The following is a 20,503-nucleotide window of genomic DNA, read 5'->3' as shown; positions in this document are numbered from 1 at the left end:
CCCAGATCTCCATTTCCCCCAGCCCACACAATGCTAATGAGCAGTGAAATGGCCACTCAGTGGGCAAGAGGGGCAGGGGCCTACGTGGTCCTGGGCGTGGGTTCCACCAACGTCACACACTGGCTTTGACAGAGGCTGCAGTAAGGCTGGCACAGCCCCCCTGGGACGAACGTGGCCCAGCTGAAGAGCAGACAAGGAAGGCTCTGGGCCCTGCTTCCCAAGTGACATGCCAGGAAGGAGTCAGATGACCTGAGTTATGGAAACCAAATGGCCCTCCTTTGTTGAGAAAAAGAGAAGAAAAAAAAAGTCACTCATTTTTGTGGTGAAGCAAAAATAGGCTCCAAACCAAACAATCTGGCTCAGAGCAAAAAATGCCAGCTCACAGAGCAGGCGCTCAAGGCTTACAGGCCAACAGGCTCACAAGGAGCCTGTAAGAGGGATCAAAACTGCCCTACGGCCTCTGCAACAGCACCCCAGTTCCCCAGGAAGCATTTTCCTCTGCTTTGTTGCAGGAATATTTAGTCTCCCCAGCAAGAAAAGAAGCTAAGAAGGGAAAGTGAGACGGTCTGCTTGACCAGGCCATGCTCCACTCACTCCTGTCCAGTTAAGATAAAGAGAAAGAGCCGGAGTTATTCAGAGGAAGTTAGCTCAGCCCCTGCCACAGGACCATGGGCTGCCAGGCTCAACCCCTGGCAGGCTGGATGGCTGCAGCAGGCCACTTCTGGCACCCTCCTCAGCATTTGGCAGCTCTGCCCATGCAAGGCAGCCCCAAGTGAGCAAAGCCTCTTGTGACTGCTGTGTGCAGCTGCCCCACAGTTCTGTGGGTAGGAGTTGCCCTCTCAGGTGTTGCCGGGATGTGTAGCATAGAATAAGCCACAATCACAAGAGATTCAATGCAGGGTCTACTCAGCCATACCTTTCCCAAGCTTGGTTTATTCTCTGATTGTCCTGGAATGGATCATGCAAAAGGATTCAGTTCCAGTTCAAGCTTTATACTTGCTAGGCAGCTGTGGGTTGCTGTCATCTCTCTGATTTCCTCTCTGCAACTGAGATGTGAGTCTAATGTCCCTGACATGCCTCAGTTCATGAGGTCTCCCTAGGAAGGCAGTTGGGTGAGGCTTTTGTCCAGGGTAGCTACACCACCCATGAGATAAGCACACAGACTCTGCACAATATCCGTCTGCCTGCATGCAGAGCCAGGTGCCTCTGTGTTACATTGGGCAAGTTATTTAATCCCTCTGTGTCTATTCCTTACCTCTAAGATAAGGGAGACAGGCATCTAGCATAGCAGTAAAGACACCTGCAATTTCACGTTGAAGTCCCTGGATTCCAATAGCTCCTCTAGCTCCTAACTCCAGCTTCCCGCCGCTGCAGACTGTGGGTGGCAGCAGTGATGGCTCAGGTGTGTGAGTTCTGAGAGACCTGGATTGAGATTCTAGCCCTGGCATGACTCAGTCTCAGCTGTTGCAGGAATTTGGATGGGTGCCCGTTGTCTCTGCCTCTCAAAGACATAACGAAAGGGGTGGTATTCCTCTATGGTGGCTCTGCTGAGGGAGGGACTAGTGATGCCTGGTGAGCTTGTAGAGAGCCCCCTCCATGCAGCTGCCCCAGGGAAAAGATGGGAGAAGGTCTTGAAAATCAGCATGCTCAGCTCTGGGACAGCAGGCTCTTTCACTGCCATCACAAATTCATCACTTGAATTTTTCTGAGAAACTTTAATACTTTTTCATTTTATCAGCAACTATCTCTAAAATTCTCAAGCTAATTAAAGAACTTGAATCAAACTTCTGCCAATACTAATCTTTTTAAATCCTACTTGCTAGGTGGGGATTTGGTGTAGTGATTAAGACATCAACTGCGATACCTGCAACCCAAATCAAAATACCTGCGTTCAATATCCAGCTCTAGCTCAGGACCAAAACCTCAAGTTAATGCAGACCCAAGGAGGCAATGATGATGGCTCATGTGGCTGGGTCCCTGCCATGCACATGGGTCATGTGGGTTGAGTTTTTACCTTTGGCTTGGCTCAACCTCCCCAATACAGGCTTTTGGAGAATAAATCAGTTGATGAGCGAGCTCTCTCCCTCCCTTTCTTTCTCTCTCTGTATTTCTGTCTCTCTCTTTCAAATAATTTAAATTTTTTTAATTAGTAGGAAAAAAAAAGAACAATCCTATCTACACCCCACCTGGACGTATCTGTTTCTCTGCCCTATCCTCATTCCTTTGACCAGGAATACCTCTTCTCCATCTGCCCACTAAAGCACACTTCCCATTTTGGATTTTATATGGCCTGAACACAGCAGCCAGGCCAAAGAACTTCCCTGTCTTCTGAAACTCAAAGATGTTTTGGTTTAGCCATTTATTCTTTTTATCTGAAAACTTTTTCCATAAATATGGGTTCTTTTCCAAGCTAGACTTGGACATAAAGCTCCATGGGACAGATCTAACATACTCTTGTTTCCCCCTCAGCATTCCTACTCCATTGTAGGGCTTAACTCTCTTACTCACTGGCTGACAAGCATGGACATCCACATTCAGGAGACTAGTGTTCAGACAGAAGCGTTGAGATCACTCCAACAGATCTTCCAGCTTATGCAGAGTCTTGATTCTCAGGTGTCTTTGGTGTGCCAGCATCTCCTGAACTTGGTTGATGGCTTTAGAAGTCACTGAATTTGAAATTATAACCTTGCCTCACTCCTTTTAATGCAGTGTCTTCTTTTTTGCAGATGAGAAGCCTTTTGTTGTAGAAGATACTTACTTGCTGTGCCCAGCTCCTGTCTTAAAAGAAGTTGGCATGTAAGTTTTTACTGGCGACCATATCTCAGAGCCAACTTGGAGAAAGGGTTGAGAGGACAAAGGGGAAATAAAATCTACTGAACCAGCAGCTTTCTCTGGATTCCTCCAGATAATGATGATGCTGGTGCTTACACTTACCCAAGCTCCAAATGTTTTATGGAGTAGCTCACTTCCCTATGAACCAAATAGTCCCATTACCCTAGTTTTACAGACGTGGAGGCTATGGCTGAGAGACTTGCCCAAGGTCACATAGCTGTCAGTGAAAGAATTTTAGTGTGTCTGGCCTAATCACAGCATTACTAGAAAGTTCTCACACATGTCATCATTATTATCCACTGCATGACAATAATCTCAGAGATAAGGAAACTCAGAAAGTCTAAGTAAGGCCACAACTGGTTCATAGCAGCCAAAACCCCAGTCTCAGCTCTTCCCACATCCCTTTGAAGCTCCTTCTTTACTCCAGAGCGCTGGGTATTCAACCAGACTAGGTTGAGTTCCCTGAGCTAGATTATGGGGAAAATCTGAATATGCAATGATAAGAAGTATTAGTAAAGATGCGATCAAAATATTCAGCAGAATATTGTAGGGAATCAGAGAAGTAGTGTGGGTACAGAGGAGAAAATAGCCTCTTAATGGAGAGTATGAACCATGTCTGTCACAGGCTAGAGACCTAACTGTATCTTAAGGGGAAAAGGATTCAAGTTATTCCTAGGAATTCTGCATTTAATCACTTGTTCACACTGTAAAGCCTCCATCCTCCATGCCTGACACTCACCTGCGATTCTTCTGTTGTCACAAATTAGCCCATGTCCACAGTAGCTCCTGTTTATATTGAGTGTCTTCTAGAAGGGAGCTGGAAAAGGCATACAGTTCATGTACTTCTTTACCTCTCTGAGCTCACTGAGGAGTAACAAAGCTACCCCTATCAGATCACTGAACATTCAGATAAGAACAATGGAGCAACAGGCTTCAGGTTTTCCCATTTATCCCCACTGATGCAGATAATTGTGTAAGAATAATTTGGCCACCATAGTGTGACAGGTTAAATGGAAGCAGGTTTTGCCCATTCAACACAGTTCACTAAACTGCAAGGTCTGAATGCATTGCCTTGATTCCTCTGCCAAGAATATCCCAATATCTTTAACAAAGAAAGAAAATCAAGCTCTAGGGAACAGACTGCAATCCCAAGGGTGGTTAAGGCCACAGCCCAAGGGAGGCCTACCTAGCTAGTGCTCAGCCACTGCCCCTCACACAGCAAGCTGAGTATCGCTGTTTCCCTTGTTGTTGCAGGAAAGCTGCTCTCCAGGTCAGCATGAATGATGGCCTCTCTTTTATCTCCAGTTCTGTCATCATCACCACCACACACTGCGTAAGTCAGAACCTTTCCCTTTACTGACATGCGGCTTATCTTTGTCACTGTCAACAATATTTGCTAAGCACTCGTCTCCAAAGCATCCCGGGAAAGTTTTCTGGTTCATCCCTGTATTCACCAAGCTTTGATCCTGGCACCATAGGGCCAGCTGTGGATGGATCAGACATATTCTGCACCCAAAAGTGTATTAGGAATGTTATGTCAGGTTTACCAGGACCACTGCTGCTGTTATTATGGAGGAGACTTGAGCTGAATAACCTGAGTAAGTGGTGAAATGGATGTTTTAACCAGTTTTCTATTACTGTAATGAAATACCTAAGACTGGGATACTCACAAAGAAGCAAAGTTTATCTAACTCTTGGTTTTGAAGACTAAAAATCCAAAAAGCATGGTGAAGTGCTAGTGAGGCCTTACTGCCTCACCTCCTTGCAGATGGCATTACAAGGGGGCACACATGAAAGGCACTGATCATGTCACTAGACATGAAGTCAGAAGCAAGGATAAGCTCCTTCACTACAGCCTGCATCCAGGTGATGCAGAGTCCCATGAGACCTACATTAATCTCTTCCTTGGGTAACACCCAAGATGGGCCTTGCATTTTAAAGGTTTAAGTCCCATCACCCCATACCAACTCGAGAGTGGGGACCAAACTTCTGAAACATGTCACCACTGACAAATGTCCACATGTTGGGCATCTGGCCCACCCACTAAACTGGAGGCCTGAATCAAACACCACAAAATTTGAAAATGGTATGCAGAAATGGTGAATTTTCTGCAAGTGTACCTTGTCTGATGCTTTTGGAAACTGACTCTTTTGGAAGCTGTCAACATTCAGGAAATGATTAAAATACCCCAGAGCTAATAACTGTGTCCCAGATTCCTCCCAGTTTTTAAGTAATCCAACAGTTTGAACCTGTATTTCTCATTATGCCTGACCATACCACAGAGAAGCAGCCACTGCCTTGAGACCACAGAGCAGCGGAAGTGGGAAGAGGAAATGTCTTAGGATTGAGCTTGTGGTGTGATGAATGCAGAGCTACACATTGAAATCAGGGCCTTTAAGTAGAGAAAAAAGGAGAGCCTTGCCAGGGTACTGCAAAGTTCAAAGAATTCCCAGTGAAGTCCCACTGCAACATTGTGACACTCTTCAACCTCTACTTGGGTCTCCTCTGTGTGCATATCACTATCCTGTTCAATTAATTCTTGATCAAGGACTCATCACAGTAATAGAGTATTTCAAAAAGTTCATGGGAAAACGTACACTGTCTTTCTGTACCATCCCACCACAAACTTTTTTGAAGTGCCCTCACATATTCTGCATCATTCCCTTTTCACTGGAGAGGAGTTATTTCCAAACATAAATAGACTAACCAAGCAGTGAGGAATTAACCATGAAGTTATGGGAGGGTAAGAGAGGAAGGAGCCTTCCAAACCAAGAATCCCAGTGCTAAGACGTGGGGGTCAGAGACCCTGGGGTTCCAGGAAGAGCAGGAAGTCTTGAAGTGTTCTCAAGCAGCAGGGTAAGTGAGATGAGCCAGGGTATGCAGGACTGGATAAGGACTTGGTCTTTCAAGGGGGCATGCGATGTGACTTATGTTGAAAGACCACTCTGGCTGCTAGAACAACCTGGATAGTGACCAAGAGACAAAGATGGAAACAGAGCTTCTCATTAACAGGCTTCTGGCAAAAGACAAGGGTAGCTGGTATCAGAAAAGGCCAGGAATTGGAGGAGATGGTTAGAGTCACATATATGTGTGTACTTCAAAAAGTTCATGGGAAAATGGAATTTAAAGATACTTGTTTTGATGCAAAAAAAAAAAATGAAACCCATGCATAGTTTTTTTCCATGATGCACGTTTTCCATAACCTCTTTTAAAGATCCCTTATACACATGGAATTTCAAATTTTTTGTAACCAAGTAACCTGTTTTTTAATTCTATTTTCCATTAGCCCTTTGAAGTACCCTGCATATACTGAAAGTAGAGCCAGCAAGTTTCTGGAAACCATGTACATGAGATTTGAGAGGAGAGTACTCAAGGACAGCCCCAAAGATTTTGTCCAGGTAACAGAAAAGATGGAGTTGTCCTCAGCTGGCAGACAGGAGGAAGACTACAGGAGAAAGTCTGGGGAGGAGAGGGCAAGAGCAAGGGATCTGTTCTTGCTGTTTACCACCAGTAGGACCCTGACCAAGTAATTCTAGCCTCCATGTGCTTCAGTTTTCTAATATAGCTAAGATAATCATAGCTTACTCATCCTGGCAGGATTGTGAAATGATGGATGTGATTGGCGGAAATCCTGACAAACAAGAAGTGCTCAGTGAGTGATAGTTGTTTTATAATGAAAACCTAAACAAACCTTTTTAGCTAATTGAAGATTCTTTAGAGACAATTGGCGCCTGCTTCAGAATCCCATTTTAACCAATGGCTTTTATAAGACTTAGATGTATGGTTAGGAGTACGTGTTTGTTGCTCAGCCAAGCCCACGTGAAATAAAACAGAGAACATGAAGAATTCAACCAGACAAGGGGACCTGTATTCAAGCATAAAATGCTGCTTTCCTATTGGGTGCCCTGTTGAAGCTCAGGTACAAGACTGAAGCCGTTACTGGGCAAAGCAGAGCCACAGGTGGGATGTGTGAGCATCCAGAGCATGAAGTAAGGTCTTGGCTTTGTGTTTATTTCTTGGGCAACTCCTTTGTGGGCAAGGTTTTTAGATCAAAAATGATCCCTTGGGTCCGACTAAAGGGTTAGTCTTGTTGGTATAATCATGGCCTGTCCAGTCCATCACCTGGAACCAAAAATCATTTTAAAATGTTTGGCTGAGACTTTTCTCACTTTACTGGGTACCCATTTGGACAGCTATGTCACAAGTTTTCAGGCTCCACAGTGAATAACTGCTGCTTCTGCCAGAAGCAGAAATTCCAGGAAGCTTTACAGGAAAGAGATTTTTCCATCCAAGAGCTGAAAGATTCCTATACCAAGGGTAAGCGTTGCTGAGCTCCATGACTGTAGAAACTATTCAAGTGTCCAGAGCCCTCACTCACCAGCATGTTTAGATACACCCAACTCTGGTCTTAACTGGCCTCCCTGTCTTCCCTAACTCATAGCCATAGATCGGGCAAAATCACCCTTATCATGCTGGGGGAGAAAAGAGGGCAACAAATGTTGTCCTTTAGAGAAGAAAGAGTGTTTTAGTGCCACAAGGAGCTTTAGGTGCAGACTTTGAAAGCTTCTCATACAGATAACTACTTTAAAGTGTTGTCGTGGGTAAAGCAAGATTCTGGCAGGCACTCCACAAATTATCTCTTGACCTCCTACTGTGCCTCTCGTGTTCCTCTCATATCTACAGAAGTTGCTGTTCTGAAGGAATTTAAAAAGTCTATTTGAAGAAATAGCCCTGATAGACCTATAAAAAATGACTGTGGGAGTTGGGTATAAACATTATAGGATTTCAGGGAGGGGAAGGATATATGAGGACAAGGAGAACCACGGGGCTTCATAGAGGAGGTAAAATCATACAAGTGGGAATTAAAAAATTGACAAATATGGATGCCTAAGAAGGAAGAGACTGGCCTAAACAGAAAGCAGCCTAACCAATGACTGGATGACTCTGAACATGGCTTGCTCATGGTCTCACTCCAAGCTCTGGGTTTGTTTGGTTTTGTTTTGTTTTTTTCCCCCCTTTCATTTTATATCAACCCTTGTGCCTTCTAATTTACAGACATTCCTCAAGATGATAAATTCCATTATAAAGCATACTTTCCATGCCCTTGGTGACAGAGAGCCCCTATTAACTATAATTAGGATTGTACATGCCTCAGTTTACACATTGGAAAATCACAATCTTCAAAGAGAGAGTAAAGTTAGCCATGAATTTTTGAAATCGTCACTAAATAGATGGATGGCCTTGTCTTCCCCACTCCCTGCCCCTAGATGAAAAACAGTCTGGTAACCAATAGCAGTAAGATTTCATAAATTTGACATCTGTATAGGAATGAAAACAAAATTTTAAAAACTCTTTCAGTCCTGAGGCATCCAAACAAGAATACCTGCCTAATAATTGTAGCATAATGAAGGAATTAAATTTCAGGATATTGAATCAGAAGTCCTAATCCAACATCCCAGTCCCTCCAGTTTCTATGAAAGTCCCTCTATTTCAAAAAGTGATCTTGGGCAAATGAACTTGAGCTTGTCTCAGAACCTGTCTGTCAGGCCTATAATAGAGATTACAGGTAACGTATAGAAGGGGTGTAAGATACATAATAATTTGTCAGAGAGTGGCAGCTGTTTATTAGTTTGTTGACCTCATTCTCTTTTCCTGCCAAGTAAAAGTCTAATGGCACGTCCTAGTAAAAATTTAGCCTCACATGCCCTGTGGCTGACAAACCCACTATTTTCCTCTGATTAAATAGCATACCATTTTGAGTTCATGATAAGCCAGGATTTTGGAAACAGTTTAACATTTTTTTTTTGAGACCCCAGCTCAGTAGCCTAGGGGCTAAAGTTCTCGCTTTGAATGCACCAGGATCCCATATGGGAGCCGATTCTAATCCCGGTGGCCCCACGTCCCATCCAGCTCCTTACCTGTGTCCTGGGAAAGCAGTCAAGGACAGCCCAAGGCCTTGGAACCCTGCACCTGTGTGGGAGACCCAGAAGAGGCTCTGGGCTCCTGGTTTCAGATCAGCACAGCTCCAGCCATTGCTGCTGTTTGGGGAGTGAATCAATGGACGAAAGATCTTCTCTGTCTCTCCTTCTCTCTGTATATCTGACTTTCCAATAAAAATAAAATACATCTTTAAGAGAATTTTTTAAATATTACCTGCAGTGTCCCTGTAAATCTGAATAGCTATAAATCAGACAAAACATGGCTGCCATCTCTTTGCTACTTTTGAAAAGTTCTTCTTAGTAAATTATTCAAGTAAGTTGTAACAACAAAGTGGAAGATTTAAACTACTCAGAAGCCTGAATTAAGGTGAACATTTACTAACCTTGATGCATGTGTCCCACATAGAAAAATCCTCTTATCACTGAAGTATTCCCCCCACACAGTATATTTGCAGGCATTTTAGAAGGCAGGCACAGTTGTGTGCAGATGAGATCTGCATCCTTAGGAAAAACTACATGGCAGGCTGCACCCTTGCAGGTTCTTGGAAGGGACCACAGTTCCCTATGGTTTATGAATATGGTTTAATTTCTATAAAGATGAACTTGGGGCCAACTTTAGTTCCCAAAGATTGTTCAATCACTATATCCTTTAAGTCTTCAACTGGTGAAAATTTTCTGTAAATATTTGTTTTGAGAGAGAACAAATCTGTGTGTGATTGTATATACGTGAAAAAAACAGGCAAAGAGAGTTCTATAATGCCCACACACAAATACAAAGAATTAAAATTTCACTAATGCCACAGCTGGAAAATTCCATAAAGACAAAATTTCCTGGGGTAGGCCCAGGATTCTGCATTTTAGTAAACCTGTGTAGTGAATTTTAAACACATAACACTCTTACCAATATGTTTCCCTAATACTTGTTTGTCCTCCAGAGTGTTTTAAAAGCTCATTAACTCCTATTTAAGAAATATGAATTATATTCTCATTTTACTCCTAATCCCATTTACTTAAGAACGCTTTGATTTTAAGTAATCCATTTCTATATGTCCCTTCTTTTGGATGTCTTTTCCTAAAATAAGTTAAAAATATGCCTAGAAAGAATAATTTTAGCGTAATATGACCCATTTAGAGTCTTTCTTACCTCTGTCTTACCAAAATTACAAAATTTTCTCTTCTAATCCCCCCCTTCCACATTCCAAGTTGTCTAACCCAATTTTCTGTGGCTATAACAGAATGCTACATATCAGATAGTTTTTAAGGGAAAAAATTATTCCTTATATTTCAGGAGTCTGAGAATTCGAATATCATGGTCTTGGCATCTGGATGTGGTCTTCTTGCTGCATCCATCATAACCTGGTAGAAGCTATCATGTGATGAGAGAGAGGAAGAAGGCCAGCTCTAGTCTCCCTTCTTCCCAGAAAGCCATTGATCTCCTCATGGGATCATACCCTAAGACCTCATTTAACCCTAACTACTTCCAGAGAGTTCCCTGCCAAATACCTTCAACATGGACCTGGGGATTAAGTTTCCAATCATGACCTTTGGGAACACATCCAACCCATAACACAAGTGGGCCCTTCGTTTCTTCCTCTCACACCAAGGCCTCATGAACCACAAACCAGTGCCTCTTTGTTGCAGAAGAAAGAGCCAATGCAGCATCAGTGCTATTTTTAATACTTGATGACTCCTGATGTCTCCTTAGAAGGGAGGCACTCAGCTGCCACCTGGAGGTAGATTACATCTTTGAAAACAGAGACTCAACTAAGAAAGCATAGACACTGGGAATAGTTAGTATCCCCAGGCACACTGTAACCTACATGCTTCTGGGAGAAGAGGACAGTGTCTTATTAACCACTGGCACAGAGTCAGCATGTAGTTATTACTCAATGAATAGCTGTTGATCAAGAGAATGACTGCATAGAATCTGAGTTCATACTGAAATCATGCTGGTACCTGCTGGTAGGAGAGGAAGAAGCCTGAATGAAATAGGATTAGAATAGAAGGCTCCAAGCTGGTTGAAGCCTCCAAAGAAGAAGGCTGACAGTCCAGTCTTCATATCTAAGGAGCCTAGGCGTAATTTAAGAGGAACATTTCTCCCAGATGAAAAACTATAATTGAGCATCTCAGCTAGGACTCAAAGACCTGCTCAAAAGAACACAGCCTCGCTTAGAAGCAGACTCCTGTCAGGAATACAGACCTGCTGAAAGTGTCTAAGAAATATCTCATTTGAGCAATCAAGATCCAAGGTAGACCCCTACCTGGTCTGTAAGGATCTGCGGCACACACAGTTGGAAATGAGGAAGAATTGTAGACGCTGAGAATCTAGAGCATGACAGAAAGGCAGTGACTCAGGGAACACTGGCGTAGAGTGCATCATTCTGGAATACCAGCAAGTGGGACCATGCCAGGCTGAGTGCTCTGGATGCTGGCAGCAGAGGCTGAGGACTGGCTCAGAAGGGAATGTGCTGGAGCTTAAGGATGGGGCCGTGGTGGTTCCAGATAAGAGGCTGCAGAAGCAGAAAGAGACCACCTCCCAGCATTGTCTGCTGAGCTCTGTTAGACAACTTCTTAAGTCTGAAACTTCCTAAGACCTTTCTAGGTCAGTTCAGTTCTGTTATCCATTGCATTAAAGTAACTTGGGGTAATAGAAACCTAAAATCTGGTTTTGTAGTCACAAGGCTCTCTAGGTAAACAGACAGCTGGTATGGTTGCCCTTGCCAAACTCTCTTGAATTTCACCAGCCTGGTAAGGAGTAAATCCAGTAGCCTGTGTTCATAATAAAAAATTATTGTGCTGTCTTCGGAGAAAGTAAAAATCAGAAGAGACCTTTTATCCCTCTGTCCCTTTTCCAAGAATGGAGAAATAATCCATCAATCAAAGTAGGTAGTTGTCTTTAGTACAAATAAGTCATATCACAGCTATTAGCCTGTAGATGTCTTCATTAAGTCAGTAAAGAAGTTGCAGGTAGCAAATAGAGCCAAAGATACCATTACCATCAACACCAATAAATATTGGACCATAAAGGTGTGCAATGCGTTACAGACTCAAAAGAATAGCCAGTCCTTACCCACCAGAAAGCTGCAACATATTTGCCAAGATGGGATAGATTCCAAGAGGTGTTACATGACTGGGGATACAACAAACAAATCTTATGCAAGTACTCATGAACCTCCACACAGGCACCAGGATGATTAGATTGATATGAATACAGTACAGAGCTTCTCTTACTGGGCCCAGTGGACGAATCCCCAGTTACCCAACCAAGCTTCTCAATCCTTCCTGCACAAGAGAGGTGGATAATCCATTCTAGAAATTCAGGGATAACATAGAAGTCACTCATGATCTGCTGAGCCAAAAAGTTCTGTCCCAGGAGTGTCTTTTTTTTCCCCAACAAGAAACGCCCCCCAAAATGTTCTCAATATGATAAAACATTTCCCAAAGCAGACACACCCAGAGTGGACATTGAGGCTAGTGCTTAAGATGCTTACATCCTGGCAGTACTTGGGCTTTGATTCTCATATCCAGCTCTTGACTCTAGCTTCCTGCTAGTGCAGGTCCTGGAAGTCATGATGATGAATCAAGTAATTGGGCTTCTGCCACTCACATGGGAGACCTGAACTGAGTTCCTGGCTTTAGCCCTAGCCCAGCACTGTCCATTGCAGGCCTTTTCTCTGTAGATTTCTTCACTCTGGTAACATTATTTCACTTCAGTTCACTTCTCTCCCACACCTACCCTTCTCCTTACTTATAACCTGGAAGAGCAGAGGAAGCAGGAGACCTGCTGTAAAGATGAATTGAAAGACAAGTGAGGAGTTTGGGTAATGAGAAGTCACAAATGGAAACATAAAATTTATTTTAGGAAGATGAATTCAGCAATTGTGCACCCTGTGTGTATTAATTATAACTAAATAGCATTAATTTGGATGCCACCACTTTACACATTTAATCATTTGGATTTTAATTAGCTTTGCCATTATTTGAATTGCAGAAATTTGGTACCGAAATGACCAACTCAAAGCTCTAGGGCTACAAGTGAATTATTAGACCTTCATGCTCACTCATTGAAATCGGCGGGCGTGGGGGGGGGGGGGAGCATTTGTACTCGCTGTTATCTCGCTGTTATTGCTGTGATGATAGGTAATTTGTGCTTTGAAATACGTGGCTAGCAAAATGCAGGGTAAAGATTTAGATGGAGAGGAAGAATAGGAACAAGCATGAGTTTGGGATCATATCAACAAGGCTAAAATTCTGATTCTACTATTCACTGAATGTCTGACTTCAGGTTGAAATACCAGCAGGCTGGCACAGGAACTGATACACAATAGATGCCCACTGGGAATTTTCTTACACTGATACTGTAATCTCTGTAAGAATTACATCAGTGATTGTAAAGACATTCTGATTTCTGGGTAAACCAACAGAAATATTCTATTAAAATAAAAAAGATGAGTGAAAGGACTTCTTAACTTCTGAAAAGCAGGTTTCCATTTGAGAGTGATGCTCAGTGGCAACATACTCTCTATAGGGAGGATGAAGGAAACTGAGTGTAAAAGAAATGCAAGACTTAAGTACAGTGCAGATTCAGGGGTTTTTTGGAGACAACATTCAAGAGGCTCTTCTGAAACGGCTGCCCCGCTGGGGTTCCAGTTCTAGAGATTATCGTACAGATCCAAGAAGTTGAATGGACTGAATGACAGCTTTTGGCTCAGCTTTTGGAAAGCTGTGTCAGGTGGAAGTGAATGAGCCCCCTTATATGGTTGCTTTTAAGCACAGGCAATATGAGTTAGGTAAATGATAGCCATACATCAGATAGGCAATTGGATTAAAAAAGCTTTCAGACATCTTCCAGCGTTATGAGTCTGTGTTTGTAGACTAGCAAGTATGCTCGCCGAGGAGTAAGGTAAATATTATTAGCCCTCTACAGTGTGACAAATGAGTTTGGCTTCAGGATTTTAAAAAATAAATATGAGGGACCTGGGTTGGTGACTCTGAAGACAGTCTCTCTTAGTGTAATTCAGACTGGCTCACTTCCATCTAATACAAGTGAGGTCATACTTCATTCCAAAGGGTGCTTCGCTTAAAACTCCTGAGAAGAATCTGTTTTCAAGTAACCTCAAAACACACCCTTTCATTTACAAACAATTGATACTTTACTTATAAATCGTTCTTGTCTATTTGGTGTCTACCCTCAGTAATGCCATATCTAATTACAATGTCCAGACATTTTTTATTCTGGTGATTTTAAGATGGCCTGTGGTTTCACATACTGTCTGTCTTTTGAAAAGCCAGAAGACCACAGGAATATCAGAATGCAGGACTCAGATCTCAAATATTGTTTATGAACTGGAAGAAAAATAGTTTTCCAGCATCTCTGTTTTGATAACCCTTGTGTATGCATAAAAATATCTTTTAAAAATATGTTTTGGAGGATTTGTGCTGATTTGTTTTTCTTGGGTGTTTGGGCACTTGGCTTTCAATATTTGTTTTAATATCTAAGCATTATAAAGAATGTTTGCCCTAAGTTTGAAATTTTCTTGTTTTTAGAGTAAATGAGAAAAAGATAATTTTCTGATTCTATGCTTTTGAAAACTCTGAGATAAGCACATGGGAAGATGGTAAAAATAAAAATTAAATCAAAATAACTCATAGCAAAATAGTTGGAATAAACCAAACTCAGCAATTAAAAGCCACAGATTTCATTTGCAACATTGATAGAGCTGAAGGTCATCATGAAGAGTAAGTGAATTAAGCCAGGGGCAGAAATGCAAACACCACATGATCACACTCCTAGGTGGAATCTTAAAAAGTTGAAAATATGATGGTGGTTAACGAGGCTGGAGAGAAGAGGAAAGTGGGATGGGGCAAGCTTAATTAGTAGGTACTGAATTAAAAGTTAGTTAGAAAGTTCTGATGTTCTATTGCATGGCAGGGTGGTTATAGAGAATGATAATGTATAGTTTTCTTTTTTTAAAAAAGGGAATTTTCACTGTGAATTAATGATAAATGTTTGAGAAATGGTGTTTGCTCTGACCTGAACATTAGATAATGTATACTTGTATTAAAATATCATGCTTTCCCATAAATATGTATAATCTTATGTATTATCTAAAATAAAAATAAATTTATAACTAAGGTTGGTTTAAGAAAAAGTAAGAAAAAATACAGATTCACAAATTGTGTTTTTAAGATATCCAGCTGTCTGCTATTTACAATAAAATATATCCATAATAAAATATGAGAATACAGAAAGATTGAGCAAAAAAAAGAGTGACGAAAGTTGTAACAATCAAATACCAAAATAAAGCTAGTATAGCTATGCTAATGTTGGTTAAAATAAACTTTATGGCAAAAGAATTCTTGCTATAGAGGACCATTATATAATATTGATTAGAAAAGATTTACCTAGACGTTATAATAACCCACACTTAATGATTCTCCCTCAATATATGCATTGAGAGAATATCAATGAGAAAGGGGCAAACACACAACCACAGGAGATTCACATATAATTCTCTTAAACAACTGATAAATTTTACAGCCAAAGAATTTATAATACAAATTATTTGAAAGGTGCAATTAAGCATAATTTGATATATTCAAATGAGTTTCTAACATAGTATTCTAAATAGAGCCCAAAATTAGGGATTGCATGTAATGATAAGTTATGCAATGATAAGATGAATAACAAAGACACTGTATTTTGTCGATTCTAAGACACCATTTTCCTGTATTTTACATATATGAAGTGTGGGATTTTTCAGATAACCATTATTATTGTTATAATCATTATTTACTTATGCAGTTGATGAGTAATTTTTTTTTGTAACGGCTCTTTAAGAATGAGGCATTCAGAATGAAGGCATGAGAACTTTTGAGAAACTCAGTCTGCACTGTGCCAAAAGTAAAGATAATGAAACATATGCCAAACAAAACTGATCAGTCTCTTATTTCAACCACTGCTTACTCATAAATGAAAAATAAGCACTTCAACCTTTTCCCTTTAGGGAATGCCTCAATATATGCAGAAAATCTGTATCCAACAAAGAAAGCCTAGTTCTTTCCAAGCACACTTTTATATGTATCTAAGAAGTAAAATGTAGACATGCAATAGGCCTTAAACCAAGTCTCAACAAATTTTAGAAATTAATATCATCTGGAATTTTTGAAAATTATCAATAGGCAATCAGATTCCCAATCAATTTTCAAAATTTCATGTGTTTAAAAGTTCCAAATACGTATCCTAAATGCTTTATGAGTCAAAGCACAGTCGTAACATAAATGAGAAAATACTCAGAACTGAACAATAATGAAGATATCATATACTAAAGCCTAGAATGTAGCTAAAGCAGTTTTTGGAAGAAAAATTGTGGTCTTCAGGGAGTGTAACTAAAGAGAAACAGTAACTCAGTTAGCCAAACATGGAAAACAGGTGACCAGAGGAAAGCAAGAGAGCCAACTTCTCCGAAAAATAAATGGACAAATACCATAAAAGCAGAACAAAAAAAAGAAGATACAAAGAAAGGTAATGACCGAAATCATTAGTTGAGCATAGAGGAGAGGAAAGGCAGAAATAGAAAACAGACATAAATCCAAAGAACTGAGTTATGGCTGGATACGAAAATGAGCGAAACTCAATGCTGGTTCAGGGTGGTGCTACAATGAGATCATTATCCAAGGGAACTAAGAAATACATACAAATTGAGTTCATTCCCCCAATGACTCCCAAATCTTCATTTCTAGAGAAGATTTTGTACACAAGTAGATGTTACAAAATATTGTGCGATATTTACATTTCACTACTACATAGTTATCAGCAGCTAAAGTTATCCAAACTGTTTTTAAACTCAACTTGTGAAGTTATTTGTCTCCAGAATGGTCTCTGATCATTATGAGTTTATATATATAAACATTAATTTATGGTTCTATTTTTTTCTACTCTTTCATCTTTTGGGGTTAAATATGTGTTCCCCATGCAAGAGATCTGTTATCTTTCTAATTTGGCAGTTTATACCTCTGATGTCTTATATCAGATAACCAAACTTATATAAATTGTATGGAAAATAAGAGTTCCAAGTGCCTGAATAAGATCTTGAAAAGGTATGCCCTGTGTATAAGATGCTTTAGTGAATGGCCATTGTGTCCATTTATGCCTGTCCCTGGTTAATGAGGGCTATTCTAAAGGACTGAATTATTTGAGTTGAGTATTACAGATTAATGAAGCCAACTGAGAAAAAGGTACAATTGTAGGAGGAAGTGCACAATTTAAAGAGAATCCAAAAAGCTGGGGTAGGAAGAAGAGGATTGTGAGGAAAGAGGAGAAGTAGGAGGAAGAAAAAGGAGGAGGGGAAGATAAGGTGGAGAAACGAAAGTTGAGGAGTATGACCAAAAAAAAGGCAAAAAGATTCCGAGAAGCTGTCCTTTCTACCAAGAGATTAAAATAATTGTCAACTCTTCAAATGACCCACACTGGGCAAAATCAGTTGGCTAGACTTCATGAAATGAGACGAGATCCAGCCTGACCCAGACCATTCATTGGCCTGGTTGGCAGTTGATGGACAAATCACAATTTATACCAGGGTCCCTATGTGTATTTGTTAATCAGGATCTTATTTGAGACTGATATTATTTATATTGTTTATACTTTGCAAAAGCAGGCAAACACTTCCCTCTGTTCCCATGGAATGGCCAAGGCACAAAATGGCATATAAACACCTCTCCTTGTGCAAGGTGACTGTCTTGTCACTTGCTTGTTATGACACCCAAGATGTTCAAAAATAAATGATTTAATTTATTTCTCCCCCAAAGAGAAATCTGTGCCACGAGCACATAGTTAGCATTCTTCTGCCTTTGCTGTGGTTGCTAGACCAGATGTTGGTTTAGTCAGTGCCCAAAGCAGTGAACTTAATGCTTTGTTTCCTTTTTACTTTTTCTTTTTTTAATTTTAAAGTACTTGAATAAGTGACAACTCAAATATCCCTGGGATTCTCTTATACACATCTGGAAAACTGCTTCATTGGCAGGTCCAAGAAATGAAAGGCACAGCAAAAGCAATTTTATTTTACCTGCATCACCCAATGCATGGACTTGCAGATCTCCGTAAAACTCAAGATTCTCAAGGTTGTCTATCAAATGTGCAAACCCAACCAGACTCAATATCTACAAAATGCTGCTTATGATAGAGTTCAACCCAGCAGTCCAATTGATTCCTACCTAGTATGAACGCACTCCATAGATAGGCATATTTAATGAGGATTTTGAACCCTTCTTCTGTGTCTTAGTTCATGGTTCATTTTCCTTCTGGAATACCCTCCTTCTTCCCTGCCCACTTTCACCATGACTACAAGGCCTGCCTGGGCCCGTCCTGGAATGCCCAAGGCTCAACATGGAAGATTTTGTAACAACCGCCCTGCTCTTTAAGTGAGTCCTATGATCATTTCCAACTTGCTAAATAGGCAGTAATGATCTATTTCAGAAATGAGAGTGGACATTGTTCATCATTCTGTCTCGCATTAATGAGCACATTTTAGAAACTATAGAAAAAGACTTGCTGATTCCCTAATATGCACAGGGATGGGGGAGATCAGCCTGACCCAGTACTATTGTCTTTGTTGACACTTTACAGTTATATTGCATCAAATTACATGTTGTTCTAGTATCCTAATGTGTATTTTCAAGTCAGAAAACGTTGGTTTTTAAAAAAAGAGCAATACACATGGGTCCAAAGAACTGGATTATGGCTGGATGGAAAGAAGTGATTTACATGGTTATTGCATTTATATTAAATATAAATATGTCTATAATTACCCAAAAAGCCAACCAGCTCCTCTCTCTGTTACCACAGAAAGACAGAGTCCCATGAAGGCATATAAACACTTTCCCTTGTGCAAAGCAACCATCTTCTCATCTATCCATTAGGGCACCAAGTACTTCAAAGTCTCTCTTTGCAGAAATGAGCATGGAAGTCAGCACTGTTAAGCCTCTATTTTTTTTCAAGGCTTATTTTTATTGGAAAGGCAAATATACAGAGAGAAGGAGAGAGAGATTTTCCATCCGATGGTTCACTACCCAACGGCTGGAGCTGAGCCAATCTGAAACCAGAAGCCTGGAACTTCTCCCAGGTCTCCCACGTGGATGCAGGGTCCCAAGGCTTTGGGCAGTCCTCAACTGCTTTCCCAGGCCACAGGGATCCAGGGAGCTGGATGGGAAGCGGGGCTGCTGGGATTAGAACCAGCGCCCATATAGGATCCCAGTGCATTCAAGACAAGGACTTTAGCCTCTAGGCTATCACAAGAGGGCCTAAGACTCTATTTTATGAAGCACCATTCACACCCACTCTTCCAAGTCCATAATTCAAAGCAACAGACAGTAATATACAGTAGATAATGTTTACTTAACAATAACAGCATGTTAGAGATAGCCAGTAAGTCCAACTGGGCATACATAATAAATAAACAACTACAATAGAGTCAGCTAGGCAAATGACAATATATATACATATATACAGGAGACAAAAAATTAAAAAGAGGAATTGGCCTTTCTGTTATAATGGCATAGCATTTGAACATGACTAAGTAACCTCTGTAATCCTAGTTCAGCATCCCTCTCATAAAAACTAAGACTTTCTGAGCACTGAGGAGCTGTATCTTGTCTTCATGATTCTTTTAAAACTGACTTTGAGTAACAAGATCCATGAATTTTTGGAGGGACAATGTGCCCAGTGAATCCAAAATTTTTCTTTTTATCATCTTGACCATTGTAATTGACATAAAATGTCATGATCATATCAGGTGAGAAGAATAACAAAGTGACGGAGGAGACCCTGGCTAGAAGCGTGTCCTTCAGTGATAAGGACCTGAAAGTTTGTACAAGTATAACATCAGGCAGCCCCTGGCTGCATATGCTAACGATGCTTTATCTATCCCTTCCTGGTATTATTCATGTAAGGCTTAAAGCAGTAAGTCTGATAGCAAATTGGAAGGCTTACATCCAAGTGACTTCTGATCCTTCAAAGTATTTGCCTGGGAAAGCATGACTTGGTGTGTGTTCTCCAACAACACAGTCCCTAGGCCAGCTATTTTCTGCATGCCTGCTTCAGAATCACCATAACCTTGAAGGCAGTGTTGGAATATCCTCAACGGGGGAAGAGAAAAAACATCATTGTGAGTTAATTTCAAAAACTTCAGGAGTTGTGGGAAGCAGGTCTGGTGAATAATGGGTTATCAAAAGTCAGGAACCTTCTTGCTGAAAAATAAGGCAAAATTCAGAAGTTATAAGAGGGGTGTGTGTGTGTGTGTGTGTGTGTGTGGCCTGTTAAGTTGGTTTTAGAAATGGTTCCAAGGAAGGTGTTTGCAGACAGCTTTGAGCAGTGGCTACATCTCTGGGGGAAATCTTCCACCTCCAACCCCACAAATTTAGAGGGAATTCAACTTGTTTGGATGTGGGAGTTCTGTTACATTTAGTGCATGAACAGCCTTCTGGGTTTACAGCCGTTTGGGGGAAAGAGGTCCATAAAAGCCTATGTAATTCTCACATCATGTTTTTTTTTCTATACTTCCCACTACTTAAGATTAAAGATCTAGCGTCTTCACCTCTATCAGTTTTACTGCCATTTGTAGCCCAAAATATCTCTCAAGTTAACAAGAATGAATCACACTATTTGGTTATATTACCTTATTTTTTGATTAGCTATTAGCCTCATCGCTGGAAAACACACTTGGCTTTTCTTTCCT

At 40.8% G+C, this 20,503-nt stretch overlaps 1 protein-coding gene across 1 annotated transcript in view; it reads left to right on the top strand.

Annotated features, from left to right (window-relative positions):
* ANTXR1 (ANTXR cell adhesion molecule 1) overlaps positions 1-20,503 on the top strand; it is a 194,004-nt gene that overhangs the window by 85,740 nt on the left and 87,761 nt on the right. Inside the window, exons 11-12 of the mRNA XM_040994030.1 lie at positions 2,727-2,796; positions 4,087-4,165. Coding sequence (XP_040849964.1) covers positions 2,727-2,796; positions 4,087-4,165 — 149 coding nt within the window. The remainder of the gene's footprint in view (positions 1-2,726; positions 2,797-4,086; positions 4,166-20,503) is intronic.

The sequence above is a fragment of the Ochotona curzoniae genome, unplaced genomic scaffold (assembly GCF_017591425.1).
Source record: "Ochotona curzoniae isolate NIBS_2020 unplaced genomic scaffold, NIBS_Ocur_1.0 contig_883, whole genome shotgun sequence".
Taxonomy (NCBI): domain Eukaryota; kingdom Metazoa; phylum Chordata; class Mammalia; order Lagomorpha; family Ochotonidae; genus Ochotona; species Ochotona curzoniae.
This window is presented reverse-complemented; position numbering and strand designations above follow the sequence as displayed.